The sequence below is a fragment of the Odontesthes bonariensis genome, chromosome 10 (assembly GCF_027942865.1).
Source record: "Odontesthes bonariensis isolate fOdoBon6 chromosome 10, fOdoBon6.hap1, whole genome shotgun sequence".
NCBI classification, from domain to species: Eukaryota; Metazoa; Chordata; class Actinopteri; order Atheriniformes; family Atherinopsidae; genus Odontesthes; species Odontesthes bonariensis.
The window spans coordinates 34,000,273-34,023,262 of NC_134515.1; the positions used below are offsets into that span (position 1 = coordinate 34,000,273).

General features: G+C 39.8%; 2 protein-coding genes across 4 annotated transcripts in view; one reads left to right on the forward strand and one right to left on the reverse strand.

Moving 5' to 3' along the window:
* The window catches only part of pkig (protein kinase (cAMP-dependent, catalytic) inhibitor gamma), a 32,341-nt gene extending 29,944 nt beyond the window's left edge, over positions 1-2,397 (forward strand). For all 3 annotated transcript variants that reach the window (XM_075475336.1, XM_075475337.1, XM_075475338.1), the window contains exon 3: positions 1,460-2,397. In XM_075475336.1, coding sequence (XP_075331451.1) covers positions 1,460-1,542 — 83 coding nt within the window. In that variant the 3' untranslated portion in view covers positions 1,543-2,397. The remainder of the gene's footprint in view (positions 1-1,459) is intronic.
* Positions 2,398-2,582: 185 nt separating this feature from the next.
* ada (adenosine deaminase) overlaps positions 2,583-22,990 on the reverse strand; it is a 28,470-nt gene continuing 8,062 nt past the window's right edge. The window contains exons 3-11 of the mRNA XM_075475340.1: positions 22,811-22,933; positions 13,345-13,488; positions 13,114-13,229; positions 10,422-10,546; positions 8,712-8,783; positions 7,868-7,969; positions 5,920-5,987; positions 5,690-5,819; positions 2,583-3,562 (exon numbers count right to left, since the gene is read on the reverse strand). Coding sequence (XP_075331455.1) covers positions 3,458-3,562; positions 5,690-5,819; positions 5,920-5,987; positions 7,868-7,969; positions 8,712-8,783; positions 10,422-10,546; positions 13,114-13,229; positions 13,345-13,488; positions 22,811-22,933 — 985 coding nt within the window. The 3' untranslated portion in view covers positions 2,583-3,457. The remainder of the gene's footprint in view (positions 3,563-5,689; positions 5,820-5,919; positions 5,988-7,867; positions 7,970-8,711; positions 8,784-10,421; positions 10,547-13,113; positions 13,230-13,344; positions 13,489-22,810; positions 22,934-22,990) is intronic.

Sequence of the window (22,990 nt, forward strand, 5' to 3'; positions counted from 1 at the left end):
GTCGTGGTTCAATTCTGGCTTCCCCTGACCACATGTCAAAGTTTCCTTGTGCAAGGCACGGAACCCCACGTTGCCTACCGATGCACCCATCGGTGTGTGAATGTGTTCAATAGAAAAAAAGCACTGTGGCCTGTAAAATGCTACAGCCTAAATGTGCTGTATGAGTGAATGCAGCTTGTGGTATAAAAGTGCTTTGAGGGGTCAACTCGACTGAATTAAGCGACCTTGGGTTCTTTGAAAGGTGCTATATAGATTAAAGTTATTATTATTGTTATTAATAGATTAGAAAAGCTTAATATACAGTCCATTTACCATCTTAGGGTCCTGCTACAACATTACTCGGGTCTGGATTTTGACTGAAAAACACTAGAAACGAGTAGTTTTCTTTTAGCCATTGTGTTCTGTGAAATTGTTGTAAAATCTGTCAGACGGATGGTTTCACAGTTGACTTTGGAATATTTGTTTATTCAGAGGAGTTCATGATTGACTCAATGACTTGAAGGTGCCCAGGTCCTGTGGCTGCAAAACCAGCCCAGATCATCATCCCTCCACCATAGTGTTTGACAGTTGCTTTGAAGTGTTTGTGAGACTTTTTCGAATTGTGCCGTAATGAACTTTAATATTTAACATGGTAACTAGGACTTGTGGAGTCTGAGATGTAACACAGGTGTTTTGCAGTTCCTCTGAACGCTGCGTAGTCTGTCCTCGAGGCGGGCTCAGGGGCATCCACTCCCAGAAAGATTGCCATCCATCTTGAATCATTTCCACTTGTTAATAATCTTTCTCAGTATGGTAAGATGGATTCCAACTTGCTCACAAATGGTCTTATAAACCCTCAATAAATTATGGGCAGCAATAATTGCTTTACAGTGTGATGTCATGTCCTTCTTATGTCCCTGATGCATAAAATGACAGAGGGTGCATTTTCTTTTTCACATGATTATATTTGATAATAAATGGCTGCTGTTGAGGAACTGGCTCTGGAGCTACATGCACCAAAATATCAATAGTACAGGCAGTGCAAGTGTTGTTTTTTTGTTTAACTTGTGGTCTCAGTAAGATTTGATTGTTGTCAGTGTTAAATGATCGTGACAAATAGTTTCTGCTTACTCTACTCTCAGTAAATCAATTTATTAGGAGGAACAAGTCTTCAAATGACTGTAAATCTCTCCATCCTGGCAATCATGTGTTGCATCATTGTTCTTGCCGACTTCCCTTTTACTCAAAGATAAGTTTCCCATGACCACTAGAAATCAGTCCTGGTACGGTGAGAAGTGTCAAATTCTGAAATGCTCTCATTTCATAGCGACTCTGTGTAGCTTCAGGAAATTGTACTTCCTTCCTCAAGATTCATATTTGTTCTGAAAGCAGATTTATTCCATGTTGTTTAGACTGTCACTCCTCTCTTGGGCTTGACTGTAAACAATGTTTTGTGTTTTTTTTTTTTTTTTTTTTGCAGAAGGAGACCCAGGGGCCTCTCCGGCCCCTGAGCCAGAGGGCTCCACAAGCCAAGATGCCCAGGGAGGTGGCGGCCCATCTTAAAATCTGTCGGAGACTGAGGAGAGGCAGAGAATTGTAGAAGAAGCAAGAGAAAGTAAGGCGAATGGAAGAGGAGCGGTGGTGTAGTGGCTGTCCAAAGTGAACATGAGGACACTTTCGCTCACTGCCGGCGTGTTTGGAGCTTCAGCCACCCCAAATGTTGCCTCTTTACTGGATCAGATTATAACGAGGGCAACAAAACGGAGCGGAACCGACATTTGAGAGGAAACTCTTTTGCTTCATGCTCTGTTTGTCATTTAGATTCCTGACAAGACAAGAAAGCACAGAAACTTTGAATTAATGTCTGTGAGGATGGACTAAGCAGAATTAATTTATAACACTCAAAACATTGCTCCAGCCTAATGACTTTGTCATGGAGGGTGTATTCATCCAAAAATGTCTGTCGTTTTTTTTTTTTTCTTTGTATGTGTGTGTTTGTGATCATCTAGTTCAGTTCCACATTATCAAAGGTTTTCCTTTTTATAGTAACTACATAGTCTCCATTTACTATCGTGGTCATATTTATTGCTAAATGTTAAGTGATAACTTTGTGATAGAAATTTTCTTTTGTGTAATAAAATACTTGTGAATTACTTTAACATTTGTACTGTATGTTTTTCAAGAATATTTACCTTCTTGTACATTGCATTTAGCTGATTACAGTAACTGAAAATTGCAGGTATGGGAGCAATAAAGGTGGTGAATCCCAGCCAGCCAGAAATAATGACAACCATAAATATTTCTGAATGCAGCTTTTTGTGTACTTTAGGATGTTCACAGGAAGTCGGTGTTTACATTTCCACCACGCACATGCCCTGCGCTCTCATTTATCTCTTTATACAATAAAAAAAAGTTTGTCTGCAAAGCTGTAGGTTTCCAGCAGTTCTTTCAAGCTGAAAGCTTGCTTTTTCTTCATGTATATTCAATTTAAAAGCTTTTTTTTTATAACATAATGTAGAGGATGGAATAGAAATATATTTGAAGTCACTGTTCTGTGCAAGGTCAAGAAAAAGTGCGACGCAGAAACTTTTCATAAAAGCCTTTATTCAGTCAAAATATGTTTTTCATAAGTGCTCTAAATATGTTAAAGAAAGTGCTTTTTAATCAGTGAAATGAAAGCAATATTTCCAATAAATATATACATCAAAGGAACTGAATAATTCTAAAATGCAAAACCACATTGGGTCAGCTAGGTGACAGTATGGTGCCACCTAGTGCTAAAATATAAGACTACATTTTTGGTTTTGAGCTGTTTTCACCTGATTTTTGCCTTGGAGTCTACATACGATGAGCAAAAAGCACAAATACCTCTGACAGTGGATACCCTTAATCTGAACTAATGGATGCTTAGAGTTGATTTTGTTGCCCTAAAGTAAGTTCTAGCCATGCATGGCTTTCAATTGCACTCTGTTTCATCCCGAGAGCACACTGAAATGTTTTAGCTGTGACTGAAGTGGACAACAAATAAGCTGGCCTAGCCCTCCTGTTCAGGCTCTGTTCAAACTGGTGTTTTATCAATGTTAAATAATTGCGCATTTAAAGCTTCCCTGATATTTTTTTCTATTTACAAAAAGATGTAAACATAAGATAAAGAATGTTTCGCTATTACGAAATCTGCTTAAGAAAAACCAAATTACTTGCACGTGCAAAAACATGTGCATGTAGTTATGTTTCCTTTCAGAGGGGTGTGACCTCATCTGAAAGAGCATCCTAAACTAAAACATTGGAGGTATGCAAGTACAGGTATGTGATGTGAAGGCAGTGGTCACATGATAACTTCTAATATTTGATGTAGACTTAATGTCAGGTTACATAACAGTAAAAAGACATTCCATTGTGTCAGGAAGGGAGATTAAGGGGTCAGAGTGATGTGTTCCTGGGTTGGATCTCATGTTCTCCATAGATGTTCTGGTCAGGTTTAAAAGGCAGTGCTTTGTATCATCTCGTAGGCTTCGTAGAGTTTCTGGAGGAGCTGCTGCTTCTCCTCATTTGGCAGGAAGCTCGACTCTGCAGATTTGATGTTCTATAAGACACAAGAAGTTCTAAGTTCAAATAGTTAATGAGTTCAACTTTAAGGAGCAATTTGGCTGTTTAGTTTATTCCCCTTCCTGCCAAGGGTAAACCAGTACAAACAGGTGATAAATTACAGAGAAAAGCCTGAACGCTTGGCCTCTACAGTGACGGGATCCAGTTGCTCTGTTGTGCTGGAGGGGAATGATTTTCTTTATCCTGGGATAAAACTTTTCTGTCCTCCAAACGGGGATTCTGAATAGCTTTTCAACATGAAAATGACATGGCACTTGTACTAAAAGCCTGCTCGGTTGCCAGATCTTAACCTAAGAAGCAAAGTTTCTGGGAGAGTTTGAATGGACAACATACTCCTCCATCGTCAAATGACTGAACGAGTAAGCTGCACCAAAGCTGATCTAACATTGTGAGCCTCAAATCTGGTTTTTCCTTTCATTTGTCTCCAAACTATTTAATATAGTGAAATAATTCTCTCAGTATCTGTTAATAAAGCTCCCTTTGCGAATGGTAACGACTGATGTTGTAACTGTTACAGAAAACAGCCAGTAACTGCTGACCTATTAATCTTGTAGGAGTCAATAGAATAATTAGCTTTGCAGTTTTTGCTCATTGGGACTTTGTTGGGCTTCTGTCTATGATGCACTGAGGTCTTTATTTTACTGACTAAAGTGCCCTGAGGTTACTTAAAGGAGAATTCCGGCCATTTTACAAACATATCCCATCTGTTGGAGACCCAGGGAAGTTGGCCAAAGGGAAAAACGCGAGAAATTTTCATGCCCGCTGCGCAAAGTTGTCCAATTGCGCTGATTTTCATGAAAGCGGGCTCTATCGGGCAAGCGTTTAACCTTTTATGAGGCTCTTAACGTGTATCAAAATACTTTTGACCGAATTGGCCGTGGTGTCAGTAGCAATACAATTCATCCATCTCTAAATTGCAAACAATAAAATCCCGAGGGTTCTTATCTCCCGCAGCTGAATAATGGGGGAAGATGCGCTCCTTCAAGCAGTCATGTGACACGTCATGACAGCACGGTGAAAATGGGTGTTGAAACGAGTCAGCTGTTCGATAGGAAACAATAACAAACATGGCAATGTGTAGTTCGGTTCCCGAGGGTCGTTTTTGGTGGACAAAAAGACAATTTTGGAATACTATAGTGTATGACTTCGGCGATCAATTTGTGCGCACGCCTGTGGAACACGGAAGCTGAGAGAGGTAGGTGCGCTGTTTTTGAAATCTCAAAATGTATCATGTCTGTGCTAGCTAATGGTATGGTTAGCCCCTGGGTTGAATTGTATTGCTACTGACACCACGGCCAATTTGGTCAAAAGTATTTTGATACACGTTAAGAGCCTCAGAAAAGGTTAAACGCTTGCCCGATAGAGCCCGCTTTCATGAAAATCAGCGCAATTGGACAACTTTGCGCAGCAGGCATGAAAATTTCTCGCGTTTTTCCCTTTGGCCAACTTCCCTGGGTCTCCAACAGATGGGATATGTTTGTAAAATGGCCGGAATTCTCCTTTAAGTGGGATTTGGCACTTTATAATAAAATTAAATTTCAAAGCTGAACAATGAGACACAACTGTGTCTGATACTGTTGAATGAATAGCAGTCTTTGAATGATGATGTGACATCTTGATTTATTTAAAAAAAAAACTACAGATGAGTCTTTGAACTCAACTAAACAAAACTATTCAAAACAGAAAAATGATACGCAATGAATCGCTATGCATGTGTCCAGTGTTACTCTTTTGCTCGGGACTAAGTATGATGCGATCGTCACTGTTTTAATATCTTCCGACTGGCATCTCTAAAGATAGAGCTTTTGGACTATATGTAGAGATTAGATTTTCTAAACCCTCAACAAAAAGAAAGCTCCTAAAAATGTCAAACTATTCCTTTTGATATTTTGCAAAATCATCTTATATGCAAACCTGATGGAACTAAATGAAGCACAATTTTATATTATTATTGAATACAAATATAGAAAACCTTTTAAGTGTAAAGTAGAATATTTCTATGTAAGCTTTTTGCTCCTGGTTTAAGTATCAAGTGAGGAAAACCATATAGAAATGACCTCTCCTTAAGAATTACTGCTATAATTCTACAGGCATTGGATCTCACCAGTCGTTTGAACTCCTCCTCAGTGAATCCCATGTGTTTGTGCGCTGTGCTGTAGTCGAGGTGCAGGGTTGAGTTGAAGATCAGAGGGTCATCTGTATTCAGGGAATAGTTAGCCCTGTCCTTCCTAAACCTACACAAAGCATATTATGAAACAAAAATGATTAAGAGTGAAAACTTGGTTTCATGAAAAGTCTGCTAATCAGAAATCATGAGAAAGAAAAGATGCTCACGTGATGACAGGGTGTTTGGTAAAGTCCGAGTTGCAAGCACCGGTCAGCTTACTGGAAATAGGACACACCTGCAATCATGACAGCAGAGGCAGCACAGGGTGATCTTATTGCTGTAGTCCCTCCGTTAACAGATGAGGCAAAGAAGCCTCCACCAGGGGTCAGTATACCCCCATGTCTACAGATAACTCCAGTTTGTTACTGTAATTAATGAACACAATAAACAGCCCTCATCCGAGCTGTGCTGACCAACATTGTCAGTGTGCATATGGCAGGGGGACTAAGGGGCCAGGACTATAGATTTAGTGGAAGTCAAGATGGACTTTCAGTCACAGTTCAGAAAATCTTAGTGAATGCAGCATCAGTGACAACAGCAGCTCTCAGGAGAAGCGATTTTCCTCATTTGACGGAGGCACCTGAGCTCTAGTAATTAGTTACTTTGCAATGACACATACAATAAAAAGCAGGGCTCTACATGTATCTTTTAATAGTAGTTAAATACTTTTCATCACATCTGAAGGACAACAATTTGCCATGAACTTTTCATCAATAGTGTCTTAATCAGAATAATGTAACGTAGATTCAGAACCAAGAAAGGCCATTATAGTCTACTAGAAACAGGTGAACCTGAATTATTGGGGAGTAGTTGTCATTTGCTGACACATTGGCAAATGTCCTGCTGCTTATACATATGGTGTTGTTTAGATACCAAAAACAAGGGGTTTGGGATTTTTTTAATGAATAATAATTATGGTTATTTTAGAGTGACACGTCCTCCCACCAGGAAAACGCATTTCCTTTCATTAAAAACATATTCCTGGGTGGGGCTTATCACCGCAGGTTTAAAATTTGGTTCAGCCGCTTCTCTTAGCCTCTGATAGCAGACTTGTGACTGTGCTTGTCCTGTTGGATCTCAGGGCTGCATTTGATACGGTCGATCACAGTATTTTATTAAAGAGACTTGCTTGGACCTATTCTTTTTACTTTATACATGCTTCAATTAGGTAACATTATTAGACAGCATGGCATAAATTTCCATTGCTATGCTGATGATACTCAGCTGTACTTATCTATGAAACCAGATGAACCCAATAGGTTGGTCAGACTACAAGCATGTCTTAAAGACATAAAGACCTGGATGACTCAGAACTTTCTGCTTCTAAATTCAGACAAAACTGAAGTTGTTATCTTTGGACCTGAGCGCTTCAGGGAGAAATTCCCTCTTCCTTTGAATGGTGTTACAGTGTTTGTTGTCCCCTCTTTTCTGTCTTCTCAAACCCCAGCTGGTCGAGGCGGATGGCCACCCTTCCTGAATTGAAATTCTCCTTTAGTCTATACAACCCGTTTCAGGTTCACTATAACTACCTGCCTCAATTCTGTGTTCACTTTGGGTCCAGTCGAATAGTGTTTTCAGCTTAGAAAGGTTCCTAACTGTGAGATATAACCCACCAAATGCTCATAAGGACTTTCTTTTCTTTCTTTCTTTCTGTTTTTCCCCTTCAGGTGATCGGATACTTCATTAGATGAAGTATCTTAAGCACTTCTTGTATATATTTTTTTAAACATCTGTAGTTTCAGTGCTGTAGACCCACATCGCAGCCTCGTTTAAGCATGCTTGGATTCTCAGTGCAGAACAGCCATCTTTTCTGAACTCCTTGAGAGTTTCTTCAACCACTTTTCTTTTTTTAAATATTCAACTGTACCATTTGACTCTAATGAAGACACGGTTATGTTGAAGTGTTAACAACTGCAGAGTACCAGCCCTCCTTTATACTTTGGGACTGTATTGGACATTTCTACCAATGTAATGATGAACAGGGCAAAGTACATTTAAAAGATTAGATATATTTCTGCATATTCACAATTAGAGTATATATTTATATATATAAATATATAAATATATATACATACATAATAACCCTGTTGATGCAAATGCTGATGGTTTTACTACCTCGAAGTGCATGTTTTGGGCCAGCAGTTTTTTGTACAGGGCTTCGTCCTCCAGTGTTCTGTAGCCGTGTCCAACACGTTCAGCTTTCAGCACTTCAACAGCCTAAAATATCACCCAGAGGACATGACATCAGTTAAAAAACACCAGTCTGCACATTCTAGAAGCACACTGTAATTGAACTGAACTGTAATTTTAAAGGATGTGCTGATTATTATTATTCAAATTATTATTATTATTATTATTTGCTGCATATTTAAATTTCCCCCATGGGGAAGGAATGTATTTTTCTATTCTATTCTTAGAGAGAAGCTGCTTTATTTTAGCATGATGTGATTGTGCGCGACACACTGCAGGTGAGATGGACAATAAAAAAGTCATTTTAATATATGCACTCATACATAATTGTGTATTCCTTCATTACGTGGAAATACTGTAAAGTGCTCCCAAGTTAATGTTTCTTTCGCCAGCATTTGTCTGGCCAGAATACGAACAACTGCTCTTGTTTTTCGTTTGGCACTCTACCCACAGTTTGATTTGTTAGCGTGTTGCTTCATAGTTTTATTAACGCACATGTTGGATAATTAAACATTCAGATGGCTTCAACATTTAATTAAAAAATATCTTTACGCAAACATACAGTACACTGTAATTTTACAGCCCTCCTAACCTTCAAACTGACAACACAAAACTCTGTTCTTCTTGTTATGTTTGGGTCTCTGCCCACATTTCTATTGTTAGTGCCTAGCTTTAGTGTTTTGTTTACACACATTTAAAGACAATTAAGATATCAGATGACTCAGCCATTTCCTTTAGAATTTTTTTATGGTATTGTTGAGCAACTCACCTCCTTCACCACAGAGGCGGGGCCCACCTCTCCTGCGTGGACTGTCCTGTGAATCCCACAACGAACTGCTTCCTGTTAACACAATCCATCACGGAACACATCAGTTAGCAAATAGCACAGCCAAACATCTGGCTTTTACATCTGCAATACTGATGCAAAATCAACTATTTATACATGTTTTTGTGCACAAAGGGAAAATGTGTTGTTTTTTTACTTTTTTTGTTGAGAGAACACGAAACATCTCTTCGGTTTTATCATCTGTTTTCATTTTAACATTCGTAACCTTGGACATACAAAGTATGCCACAATAAATTGGTACATCTGGTACTCTAAAAAGTCTGCTTGTTGTTAATAAATGACAGTAGAGGAAAATAAACTTTTTTTTATTTTATATTCTTGTGTTTTATTTGAAAAGCCCTACTGGGGTCATGGCATTGGACAGTAGCCACAAATGTTGTCATATATTGCAATGGATTCAGTTCTCTACGTTAAGACACCCCATCTATGAAAAAAAAAAAGATTAAAGTGAAATGAAAATTTCAACCATCAATGCAGGATCATTGTTCACTATGTATATAAAATATAAAACAGTTATACTATAACAGGGCTAGTGTGCTCATCACAAACAGATAGTACATAATGTATTCATTCAAAGTATTTTCCCTCTGCAATTCAAGGAATCTGGAGAAACGGCGGCGGGCACAAGCCTAAACTGGGCATCCATGATCTCCGATTCCTCAGAAAGCACTGCATCATGAACCGTAACTCATCAGTCCCTGAAGATTTCCCAAACGGGAAAGGGATTAGTGAAGGAGACCTTCATTACGGTCACAGATGCCACTTAAAACTTTGATTGTATTAAGTGATTAATCTTCATTAGGGACTGACAGGCTGAAGGCATTGTGCATATTCAGGTAAACTAATTGCTCTTTGTTGTATTCTCTGAAGGAATCAATGAATGAATGGCTGAAAGCTAAATGGAGCTTTCCTGAGAACTTTCAGCAATTAAAGAAAATCACTTGGAGTATTAGATTTTAAACCCAAACTGTGTTGAGTTTATGTGGAAAAAAATGAAAAAGATTTATAGACACAAGCTTTTCAGCTTTAGAAAATAAGTAGCCTACATCAACTGAAAGTGTGCTTATATAACATCATACACTTCAGTGTCTCCTAACAATCCTGAGTCTTTGAGGGGTTAGTGGTGCAAAGAGCAAAGTAGGGAAGGAATCATACCCATATAAGGCAGTTCATTCCATATGGAATTGTCATTTGTGTTGGGAATGACCCGGAATCCAGAGATCTGTCACTAATGTCTGGCCATCATAATGCTGAACATGATTCATGAAAGCTGCCGGTGCCAAAAATCGCAGCCTCTGACAACATGAGAAGATTATGAAAATATTTTTCCTTTTCTCAAAAAAATATCATGATTTGAATCAAATGTTTACTCTCTTCAATCGCCTTGTGTATTTAAACTTCATTGCCAGTTTTTGCTAAATTGGGAAATAAAAATAAAAACTTTCAGCTTCCACTTATGCAGCAGAACATGCTGCTGTTCTGATGGCCTTGAATTCAGCTCATGTGGCAATGCAAGCTTTTATCTGTGAGTCTGGCACGTAATGCTCATGAAAAAACATCTGAAAAAACAACATCTTTTTAATCCGACAGATCCTGTTCCATGTTAATTTGCTATTGTTTCAACATGCTCACCTCGTAGGCCTTCCTGTGGTCAGGATTGGCTTCACAGTTGAGTGACTCATCACCTGCCAAATCAATGGCGACCACCCCCTCATTCTGATATTTCTTACACAGCTCCACAATATCCATGGACCAGCCTGGAGGATTTAAAACTTAAAATTACTAGAATGTTCGGTTCTGCAAGCTCAAACACATACATGAAGATGGTGAGTAGCTGATTGTAGCTCATTTTACATCATCTGCATGAATAAGGCTTTGAAGCCCAGGAAAATATGAATCACTCTGCTGTAACTGTCTCTGGCAGACTGCCAGTAACCAGGGGGACTGCTTCTTAAATAATTCACATGTAACTCGTAGCTTTTTTACCTTGAGAGAGGAGTGGACTGATACTACTTGCAATCTGCAAAGTAAATATGAAACCACTGCCAGTTGCAAAAGAGCAGGGTGTGTTCTTATCGAACATTTAAGAAAGCAATGTTATATCAAATAATTATTGTTTAGCCTCTATCTGGTTACATACATGCAAAATACAATTGTATCTAAATTAATTAGACTGTACAACAGACATTGCAAATACATAACTACGGTCTACTGATATATGGTTGCAAACTGTCCAACTATGCACACACATGTACACATCTTACTGCACACATTTATTCCACAGCTTGTTCAGATATTCTGCTTACACTCACAAGGTCTACTTCAAAAAGATACCTGGTATTTTGCAGCATGTTTTGAAAGATTTTGTAGAAGATGTTTAATAGCAGATCTCAACTTTACTTTGTTGTTAGATTAGATTACACAGGAACAGAGTATTGCACTGCTGCTACTGACATCGACTGCTCATGTTACCGAACTTAATATCACAGACGAAGCTCAGACATTGAACACACTGCATGTCCCTGTTGATTTAATACTTGAACTCCTACTGTTACTAATAGTAACGCTGGAGCTAATACAATCATGTGAAAAAAGTATACCCTTTTTCAATTCTAAGGTGTTATTAGATAATGGAAAATCACCAGGACCCTACATAGCCTTAAAATAAGATAAGCACAACCTCAGCAGAACAACAGCACATTACACCATGTCATTAATTATAAAAACATAAACTAGGCCAAAATGCAAAAGCAGAGGGTGAAATTTTAAGTACATCTTTACTGCTTCCTTAGGAATTAAGAGGTTACATAGCAGCCAGGGCTGCAAATGAAATCAACTCAACCGACTGATCATCAGCAAGTGTGATCACCTTTATAAAAGCAGAAGTTATGGCTGTTTGCTGGTCTGGACCATTCAGGTCCATCACTCTACGGTGAGATCGATTATACTAACTTTATCCCAATCAGGGGGGTGGGGTCGGGGCCAACCCGAGATCCAGGGTACATCCTGGACGTTGCCAGTCAACTGAAGAAGGATCATCATACAAAAAATTCTTACTTAAAATTATTGCCGCTGAAGGTGGTTTTACATGCTATTTAATTATGGGGTGTTATTAATCATACACAGCTTCTGCATTTTGGTTTAGTTTTCTTAGATAAATATTTAATATCTGAGGTTGCATTTACCTAATTTAAAGACTTACCATGGACAAAAAAACGTTTTTATGATGTTCTAATATGTCAAATAAAAGAAAGAGGGTGTACTTTCTTTTTACATCCCTGTATTGCTCTGTGAAAACCATCTATCATCAAAACAGAAATTTCACACTGAAGGGAGAAAAACAGGAAAAACTCTGAATGATTGTCTTATTCTGAACACAACCAGGCTTTTAAAATACATGTAAATGTGTCGGTCTCACCAAAATGAAATCGAAGCTCTCCAAGAGGGACTAACATATTCAAATAAAGGGGTTGAAGATAGAATTACTGCTGCATGTATACATACGTTTCAAGACTATATGCAACTGGACTTAAACTGGATAAGGCACTGTGCACATGCTCCACACTTTTCATCCTGGGCTCTGAGCCAGAAATAACAGAACATGTCGGCACAGAGAAGAAGAAGTAACAACATAGAATAAACACGATGGATGACGTGTTTCTTTTTGTAGAAACATTAAAGCGCTCCAATTCACTGCACTGTGCAAATAATAACAAGTTGCCACCAACAACATGTTTGTCAATTGTTTGGTATGCAACACAATAGGTCAACTGAGAAGTAACAAGCTGGAAGGGGCTAGCGTTACAGCCTTTATTGATTTCCCTACCATGCTTACATACTGGAACAAAGACTGAAGGTCCACCACTATGTTTCAGACTAGAATTTGTCAAAATATTGGATTGACTGCACAGAGTGAACAGACAATTGTATTCACCGAATAAATCCTAAATATGGTGGCTGTCCCTTGCTTTTTATCCTGCACCATTATTGGTTCACTTATTTGATGTACGGCCAACTACATGTAACTAACATTCTCATTACCCTCAGACATACTTTGTCCTCTATCCTTAGTAGCAAATGCTCAGTTGACATAGTAAACATAGTATTTATATTTCAAGCATATTAACTGTTGAATTTAGTTTATTGCCTAAAAGAACTCATGGAAAAGCCCCTACTCTTATTAGAAAAATCTGGAGATACATGTTCTGACATCTAACAAGAACACCTACAGCAGACCTTTGAGACGAGACAGAAGATACATATACAGTAGGAACCTTATCCCACAAGGCTGTTTAGGCAGACAGGAGCATGAACAGTTCATTACTTGGCATGTGGCGCATGCAGCATAGAATGGACCTGACTTTGATTTCGAAGGCCCTCTCCCCCTCCTTGAGGCCTTCGTTAACCAAGCGCACCACCTCATCTGGGCTCAAGTCACCTCTGAGCAAAAAGAAAAAAAGACATTGAACAAGAAAACACGCAGTGAGCCAAACTTCATATAAACATATCCCGACACAGCAGAGATTTGACTCAAAACTGCAGAAAACATACTTACTTTGGCTGGTTCCATGGAATTGGCACTACGTTGCTGTTAGCTAAAAAATGTGGACTGTATCTGACCTCAACATAAATCACTCCCTCCTTGGCTTTGTCCTCGACAAACTCATAAGCGATCCTCTTTATGGCTTCTCTGTCTCCACTGAAAAAGAAGCAAAGAAAGAATAAATGGCTTTGAGCGGATAAATATATCTCAAAGATCAAAAATCGAACCATTAATCACTGCACATCATCTAAACAACAATGGCTTTCAAAATCAGCGTTACTGATGCCATACAAAATATAGCACATATTGTATCTATGTGCAACATAACAGTAATGATTGATACAATCATGTGGATTCAACTGGACTGGTCAACCTGATTGGCTGTTTCCAGCTGCATCCCGCTAACACTGTAAAAAAACTACATCCACTTCAACTGGAGATTTACCTTTCAATCAGGAATATTTGTCACATTTCCTAATTATCAAGTAAATGATTAGTTTATCACATTATTTTTTCCGTGTGGCAGCACATATGGGGAAATTGTTCCTCAATGTTTGATGCTACAAGGCTAGCATTTGGAGGTTATTGAGGATTTATGACAATGAGTCAACCAGAACAGCATCAAGAAAACTTCTCATCATGGCCACATGTAAGTAGTGCCACAGGTCTTCCACCTGTGTATGACCTGGCAGATTTGTGACCATCATTTTCTGTGACTCTGGGAGGTGCTGTTGCCCCTGAAAAGACTGGCTTAGGCAAATAAAGTTCCGTCACATTTTGCTGCGTGAAGGAATACAACTGCACAGACGGTCATATACTGTCAGATATTGTTGTGTCCTCAGAGAGAGGACCAAACAATAAAATGAATTTCATGTGCTCAGAAAGAGTTTTTCTTTGCTCAGATTAAGTTATTCTTTGCATGAAAATATTTTCTGCTCACAAAACGACTGATACACTCACAAAGTACATTTGTCTGTGCTCAGAATATCCCACCGTTCGTGCAGGAAAGAGGCACAAATATAAAGTCATAGAGACTGGTAATTGAATAATGAATGGTAGAATTAAAAAGGGAAGAGAGAAGGGCTATGTGTATGAACCCCAAGGTTGGTTGGAGCCTGTCCTCATGCCAAATTTACCCAGCTGGGTCATTTGTTCATACAAGGAATAACAGCCTACAATTACATTTCAAAATGAGGCAACCTCAAATGTCAAGTCAAGTCAAGTCTTTTATTGTCAGATACACAGAACAAAAGAGTCGGACTGGGCACTGAAATTCTTAGGACAGGACACCGTACAGCAGCTACCATAACAAGACATAACATGCCGTAACATGTCATGTCATAAGTACTCTAACAAAGACAGTAACAATAAATAGGCAATGTGGATACTACAATATACATTTTAACGCTAAATACAAGAGCTGTATAGCCTAGAAATCTAGACGCCCCTCGCGGCCGCAAATGCTTTTTGCTGTACGGGTCTGGCTTGCTAGGCTAAGAGCTGTACTGAACATATAATACACATAATAGCCTATGCTAATCTAAGACCTATACTAACCTATAACATAAGGTAAAATAAAAAATACAATATTGTGCAATATTGTGCAATATTGCAAGTTGCAGTGCAAACAGCAGTGGAGGTAGGCATGTGTAAAGTATAAAGTGTGTAAAGTATAAGTGTAAGTGTCGAGTGTGTAAGTGATGAGAGTGCATTATAGTCCATTTAGGAGCCTGATGGCCTTAGGATAGAAACTGTTCTCCATTCTGAGGGTGCGAGACCGGATGTTTCTGTACCGCCTACCAGTCATGGTGAACAGTCTGAAGGATGGGTGATGGCAGTCTTTTAGGATTCTGCCCTTTAGGACATCTGGTAGATGTCCTAAAGGGTTGGGAGCTTCCTCCCAATGATGCACAGATAGGACCACACTGCATAGGGCCTTATTGTCCATGGCTGTGCAGCTCCCGAACCACACTGAGATGCTGCCAGTCAGGATGCTTTCTATAGTGCACCTATAAAAGTTGATGAGGATGACTGGGTTCATGCCAAACTTCTTGAGTCTCCTCAGGAAGAAGAGGCGTTTCCGGGCAGCTTTGACCACCTTGTCTGTGTGGGCAGACCAGGTGAGATCATGGCTGATATTAACCCCAAGGAACTTGAAGCAGCTGACCTTTTCTACTTCAGATCCTTTAATGTGGAGGGGTGCATGCTCCACCCCCTGCTGCCTCCTAAAGTCCACGATCATCTCCTTAGTCCCAAATGGTTGGGAGAACCATTGCATATCATGTTTTAGTAGATCAGCCATATCATCATGACCACTGACAGGTAAAGTGAGCAACACTTCTCATCTTGATCCAATGCAATGCATCCTGGGACTGACATAAATTTCACTTTGACACCTACCTAAACATTTCTGCAGACCAATTACCCAAGCCATTCAGTATGGCAACACACGACCATGGCCGTAGCGACATTAGAGGACAGCGAGGTCTGGACCTCCCTTATTTCATCCGAGGTTTTTTTTTTTTTTTTTGGACCGCCAAAAATGCCCAACTGAATCAAACATAAAAAAACTCAAAACCTCTGTGAAACGTGCTTTGCAGATTGTGGTTAACATCCATGGGCTTTGTTTTCGTTTTTTGCCTGTGTGAGTGAAAAAGACTGTGCGAGTGGAGTGGTGCGACTCGTGGAAGAGAACGCAATTCAGCAGACATCGCAAGTGATTAAGCCTGCGCAGTGCAGCACTTGGGCGCAACAAAGCCAACAGTTTTAAAACAGTAGCCTACGCATAATGAGTTATGAGTAGGCTATGATGTCTTCTTTGACAACTTTGTGAAGCAATTTGATAAGTCACTGTTTTTAAGAAGCCGTCATTTGGTTAGTGGAGAAAAAAAAAGACCGACTGACACCATCAGCTACATAAAATATGAACATTAAAAACATAGGCTCATGTAAAAGCATAGAATATCCGTGAAAGGTAATTTGATTGTAAATTTGTACTTTTAGGGGCTGTAATTTGCAATGATTTATTTCTACTTGAATATTATTTTTATTTTGGAATATCACTACCATTCATCATTCAGTTCAACAAGTTCAAAGTTACCCCCTATATTCTTTAAAAACATGGTGGTGTACTATAAAAAAAATGTAAATTTAGTACAGGACATTAAAATAATAAATGCTGGTTTATACAATTAAAATACATTTAAACAATACAACTCTTGTGTGACCTGTAATTTAATAAATACATTAAAACATATAAATATATATTGTACATATACATAAATGTAGGCTATATATTAAAAACTATATAATTTAAAATATATATATATATTGTAAAAATTTCGGCGCGCGCATCATGGACCTCGCCTATTCCAAAATCCTGGCTACGGCCCTGTACACGACTATCCTCACCACAAACCACAGGACCTAAAAGGATCCTTTGCTTAGGTCCTGGTACAAGACACTCCAGGGCACCTGGAGATGGAGATGCCATTTTCGACCAGAATTTCTAACAAGAGACTGTGATCCACAGTCTAAAATGCCTTGGATAGGTCAATGAACAGAGCAACACAAAACTATTTTTAATCCAATGCCTCAAACACATAATTGAAAACTTTTAGGTCAGCAGTAGCAGTGCTGTGCTGCTTTCTAAAACCGGACTGAAAGGGATTTAGAATGTTGTTTGATTCTAAAATCTCCTTCAGTTGGTCACAGACCATTTTTTCAAATACTTTTGCCAGAGAACATCATTTTGAGATAGGCCTGTAATTATTCAGGGTTTGCCTCCTTTTAGCAGTGGAAGGACAAATGCAAAGTTTGGGAAGTTTGTTTGTGGTGAAGCTTAGACTAAAAATACAGGCTAAAGGCTCAGGCTAAAGGCTCAGCAATTAAGTCAGCAGCCAGCTGATCCAATAAATGGATCCAAACTATCAGGACCAGCTGATTTTTTTGGAGTCAAACTTTTTTAGCGCACTGGGAACCTCAGAAACAGATGTGGGTTCAGAATAGTCAACAGGGGACATTTTACAACAGCGGGCTCATTATTTAAAAAAGTGTTTTTAAAATTACTGTTAAAGGAATCAAACAAGTGCCCTGCTGTGATAAAATGTTCATTAAAATAGTTTAACATGGCACATTTATCAGTCAAGTTTACAGAATCTTTGACCAAAAAAATTAGCAGTTCACTAGAAGTTATAGCACCAGAAGCAGATCTCACAACATTCCAAAATTTCTCGGGATCATTTAAGCCTCGTTTCCACTATGCAGTCCGGTACGGGTCGGGTCGCTTTGGGGTCAGCTTGCGTTCCCACTGTACAAAGGGGACCCTCAGGGGTGGGCGGAGTGCGTGCCAAAGCGTAAATAGCAAATAACAGCAAATAACAAATAACATCCATAATTTCGAACCACCTCCAAGCTTCTTCAGCTTAATGTCAGCTTAATTTCAGCTTAATGTCAGCTTAATGTCGGGACTTAATGTCGGGACTTAATGTCGGGATGTCAGCTTAATGTCGGGACGGTGACGAGTATGCATACAGACGGGAGGTTGAACGGCTGGTCTGCTGGTGTGGTCAGAACAATCTGGAGCTGAACACACTAAAAACAGTGGAGATGACAGTGGACTTTAGGAGATGCCCCCCCACTCTGCCACCCATCACCATCACCAACAACGCAGTGTCTGCGTTTCTGTTTCTGGGCTCCACAATCTCTCAGGACCTGAAGTGGGAGACCAACACAGTCACTACCATCAAAAAGGCCCAGCAGAGGTTGTACTTCCTGCGGCAGCTCAGGAAGCTCAACCTACCTAAGGAGCTGCTGATCCAGTTTTACACCGCCATTGTTCAGTCTGTTCTCTGTTCATCCATCACCGTTTGGTTCGGATCAACCACCAAACAGGAAAAAAACAGACTGCAACGGACAATAAGGTCTGCAGAGAAGATTATTGGTGTCAGCCTGCCCTCCATCCAGGATCTGTACCTGTCCAGAGTCAGGAAACGGGCAGGTAACATCTCTGCAGACCCATCACACCCTGGACACAAACTGTTTAAACTCCTCCCTTCTGCAAGGCGCTACAGAACTCTGTACGCCAAAACAACAAGACACAGGAACAGTTTCTTCCCTCAGGCTGTCTCTGTTTTAAACAGCTAAAACCGGACTTCAGTGTATCATCCTTGCACCATGCACCAATTTGCACTTCTGATTTAATTTTGTTCTATGTCTATTTTTTGTCTATTTTTTGTACTTGTTGCACTAAAGAGAGTGAGGTGTAACCGGAGTCAAATTCCTCGTGTGTGTCCACATCCCTGGCAATAAAAAGCGATTCTGATTCTGATTCTGATTCTTAATGCCACACTGGCTCGCGGTCCGGTTGAAACCACTCTCTGCCATTTTTGCGGCAATCAGCTGGAAAACTTTTTGGTTTCGCACAGCACCATCGAGCTGCCGCTGCACAGCCTCCTCACCAACAATGGAGAGCAGAGCCTGGAACCGGTCCTGTGTGCTCGGTACCCCAAGCAGAAGGGTTACGAAAATGGTAACGGGTTTCATGGGACCGGTATGCTTTTGAGGTTGTGGAAACACTGAAATAAGCGAACCGTTCTGAACCAACCCGTACCAGACTGCATAGTGGAAACGAGGCTTTAGATTTTTGGTGGTTTCAGATAAATTAAATCCATATTTAGCCTTCTTAATTAAGGAGGTACACTTGTTCCGGAGTTGACAGAAACTGATCCAATCAGCCTCTAATTTGTTTTTTCGTGCCTTGGCCCAGGCATGATCTCTTTCTTTAAGGAGGTTTCCAATTTCAGTGGAAAACCAGGCAGTATTTCGCCCTTTTATCCTAAATTTATGCAAGGCAGCATGTTTATTGATAAGCTTCAAGAATTCATCAAGAAAGAATTTCCAGGCCAACTCAACATCATCGAGGAGGGGGATTCGTTTCAACTCAAAATTAGACAGATTGTGCAAGAAAGCCTGCTCATGAAAATGTTTAAAATCTCTTTTGAGTAGAATTTATGGTTTATTTTTGGGGAGTTTGGCATTTCTGACCACTGAAATGGCACTCAGATGGTTTCCAAAGACATCAGTATCAGTATAGTTGTGGGGGGCATTTGTTATTATTAGATCAAGGAGCGATGATCAAGAAGGATATTTAATGGTAGGCCGAGTTGGGTTGTCAATTAACTGGCTGAGATTCAGTGAGTCACAGATGGATTTTAGGCTGTCTGAGGCTGATCACAACCAATCAAGGTTTAGATCCCCCACTAAGACAAACTCAGTTCAACCCTGCAACAAGGTTATTTAAAGAACTTAAAGCCTCATTGCAGCCCGAGGGAGGCCTGTAACAGCCCATGACTGTAAGTGACTGTCTCTGTGGAAATTCAAGTTTCAATGCCAAAAATTCAAACTGTTTGCTAATAGATACAGAGGAGAGGAGAAGAGAGTCGTATGAAACATGTTTTTTATATAAATGACCACACCTCCACCTTTCCTGGGCTGCTCACAGCGGAAAACATTGTAACTGTTGATAGCATGACCTGAGACTGATTTATTCAACCAAGTTTTGGACAACACAAGAATATCAGGTTCAGTGGTCTGTACCCAGATTTTAACTTTATCAATTTTAGGAACCAGGTTCCGGACATTTAGGTGTAAGATACCAAGGCCTGATTTCATCAGGGGTACTAATATTCTTCAGAGAGGGGCCTGGGTCAGACTGAACATTGCCAGATAGTAAAAGAAGAAGAAGAAGGATAAAACATTTTCGTTTTGAATTGGAAATTGACTCCTTGTCATCAATATTGGAAATTACCAGGTCAATGAGTGAAATATCTGTGTGAATGAAACTGTTCTGCAAGATAGATATACACATCAAAGGAAGAAGAGACACATGAATCAATCCTCGAGACAGCAGGACAGCAATGGATGTAGGGCCAATTCATCAACAGCCAATGACCAGGTGCAGGTCCCTGACCTGGAGGGATCCAAAGGAGGTTGGGGGGCGTGTCTATGTACTCCACTGCCACAGTTCGACAGTACCATCCCACATGGAGAAAATGAGAATCACATTCCCACCTGCGCAATTCCCACCTGCGCAACTGCGTTAACAGTGAAATATGGGGTTCTCTGAGGATTTTTAAATAAATAATTGTTTTTAGGTATAGAGTTTGCCTCTGTATTATGAAATAAGTGCATACAAAGTACTAATATAGTAAATTTAAAAAATGTATATTTCTTTGTAGATTGCACGGCACACCTGGACTTGCCTCACGTCTCACCAGTGTGCCGCGGCACACCGTTTGGGAACCAATGGGCTAGAGGGCTCTAACAGCTAGCGGGCTCCAGCGGTTCAGCAGATCTCTGACCTGCAGTGGGGCTTCATCTGCCAGCAGCCATCAGCTACCAGCAGCCCAGCTCCACAATGGGCAACAGGCAGCAGCCTGACGATGCTGAAGGGTCTACTAACAGATGATTACCTTTCAGCCGGTGGGCAGAATCTCACGACCTCAGGAGGATCCAGCCCAACATCCAGGGCCAACAGATCAGAATTACCCCACGATAGATTTCCAAACAAGGTGACAACACGAGTGTCACACAGGGATCCAAAAATGTGAGGCATTTCAGAAGCCAACAGTGGCAGGTAGGCTACCTGTGGTACAACTTGGTGTCCGCTCTTTAACTCGCAATGTGGTCTGATTTATTAGAACGTTTAATAAATACAAAGACTTAGACCTGTAATTCTACCTTTCACTTGTCACCCTACCTTCCTAAAAGGAATTAATTGCTTTCTCTGTGTATGCATGTAACTTTATTTGTGTGTGTACATATTACGTGAATCAAATTGAACTTTTTTTTATCAATTTCTTATGTTGATGTGACAGATTTTACTTTTACAATTTCTCATGTGCATTGTTCACATGAACTGTTATCTGGTGTTATGTGTACTGTTTTTAGAAAGTCTAAGTATGATCCTATTTTTATTAGTCATGGGGGAGCAAAGCTCAGTCATAATGAGGCAGTGCATCATTTCTGATGTCATGGTCAGGCTTAGGGCTAAGTTGTGAATTGAGGATAGGTAAGGGTTAGAGACTGGGCTACCCAATGAATGGATGTCAATGCAAAATCCAGGAATAGCTGTGCAAGTATTTGTGTGTGTGTGTGTGTGTGTGTGTGTGTGTGTGTGCCATCACATCTTAACATGATCCTGGAGACGCCAACTGTAGCAGATAAGCATTTGTATGCCAAACCTTTTTTCTGTGAACATACTTTGTCAAAATATCAACACATGGTCACAAATGTGCATTACTGTCATAGATGGGAAAAGTACAGTATATGGAATCTGATTTATGCCAATAAAAACCAAACCAAACAAAAATAAGACTGTGAGAGAAAGTTAGTCTATTTGACTAGACACTGTCTAGTCGTGTTTTTTATAGTTACATTTTATAATATTAACCTATTAGTCATATTTACAAGCATATGCAAATCTATAAGAAATACGGTGAGCTAACATTTAAAATAAATAAAAATACTGTCAGACTAAGTGATAAGGGAACATTTTACTTATAGCCCTATATATATGTATATATTTATATGTATATGTTGTATCTGTTTACACAACATTCTTACCTGTCCTACCCATATGGTCATGCTTCATTACAAAACAGAGTGTAAGAGTGAGTCTTTCATTTCCAGTGCAGACCTCATTCCACTCCATGTCACACCATCACAACAACACTGCTTCCAGCACTTTCAATGGCAATGAAAGCTCAATGCATGGACCTGAATGTCTGATGTTCTCCAACATCCTCTAATGACTCCTCCAATAGCCGTTAACCGAATACAACAATTCTGAATGAGCAAAACCACACTGGCAAGTTCCCTAATGTTGAGGTTGTTGTGCACACGAGGCTTTTCATGCGCTCTGATACAGAAGAGTCCATTCAGCAATACTGTGTGATGCAGTTTAACAACTACAGGCCAGCATTGTTGACAGAAGACTGTATTTTGTGTTTTCTAAAGAGTTCAGGACTAAAACTAAGACTGAGGGACACCGGAAGGTTAGCCAAACCGGTTTACTATCCTCTTAGGTTGGTTGCCAAGGTGACACTTGATCTCAATAATACTGTGTTCCTGTCCTGCATGTCTGGCATTTAAAGCCAACAACCCCTGCAGCAGAACAGAGTTGTATTACATAATACTGCTGTGTCTTACATACCAATACAATCAATCACAAACTGTACAACACACCCTGGTTTTAACAGATACTGCATGTTTCATAACTGTAGTGATAACACTTATTTGTTACATACTACAAATTGTATGACTGGACTTTGACTCTTACTGTAAACATTCCTGGTGCAAGAATGTGGACCCTGACTCTTCATAACTCCAGTCTCACACTCTGCACTCCCTGTCTCTGGCTCAATAAAAAAAAGTCTTTGGTAATTATGCAACTGAAAGGTGACATGTCAGCACTTACGCAACCACGTGCATGTACTCGCCGAATTTTCCCAAGAATGCTGTGAGGGTGGCAGGCTCGTGGACAATAATTCTCTCTTTCATTTCTTCTACAGTACTGACTGGCAGACGAATCCCACGTCTCCTAGAAGGTGTAGAGTGAAAAAAGAAGTTATACAACAATGTTGAAATTTAAATAAGC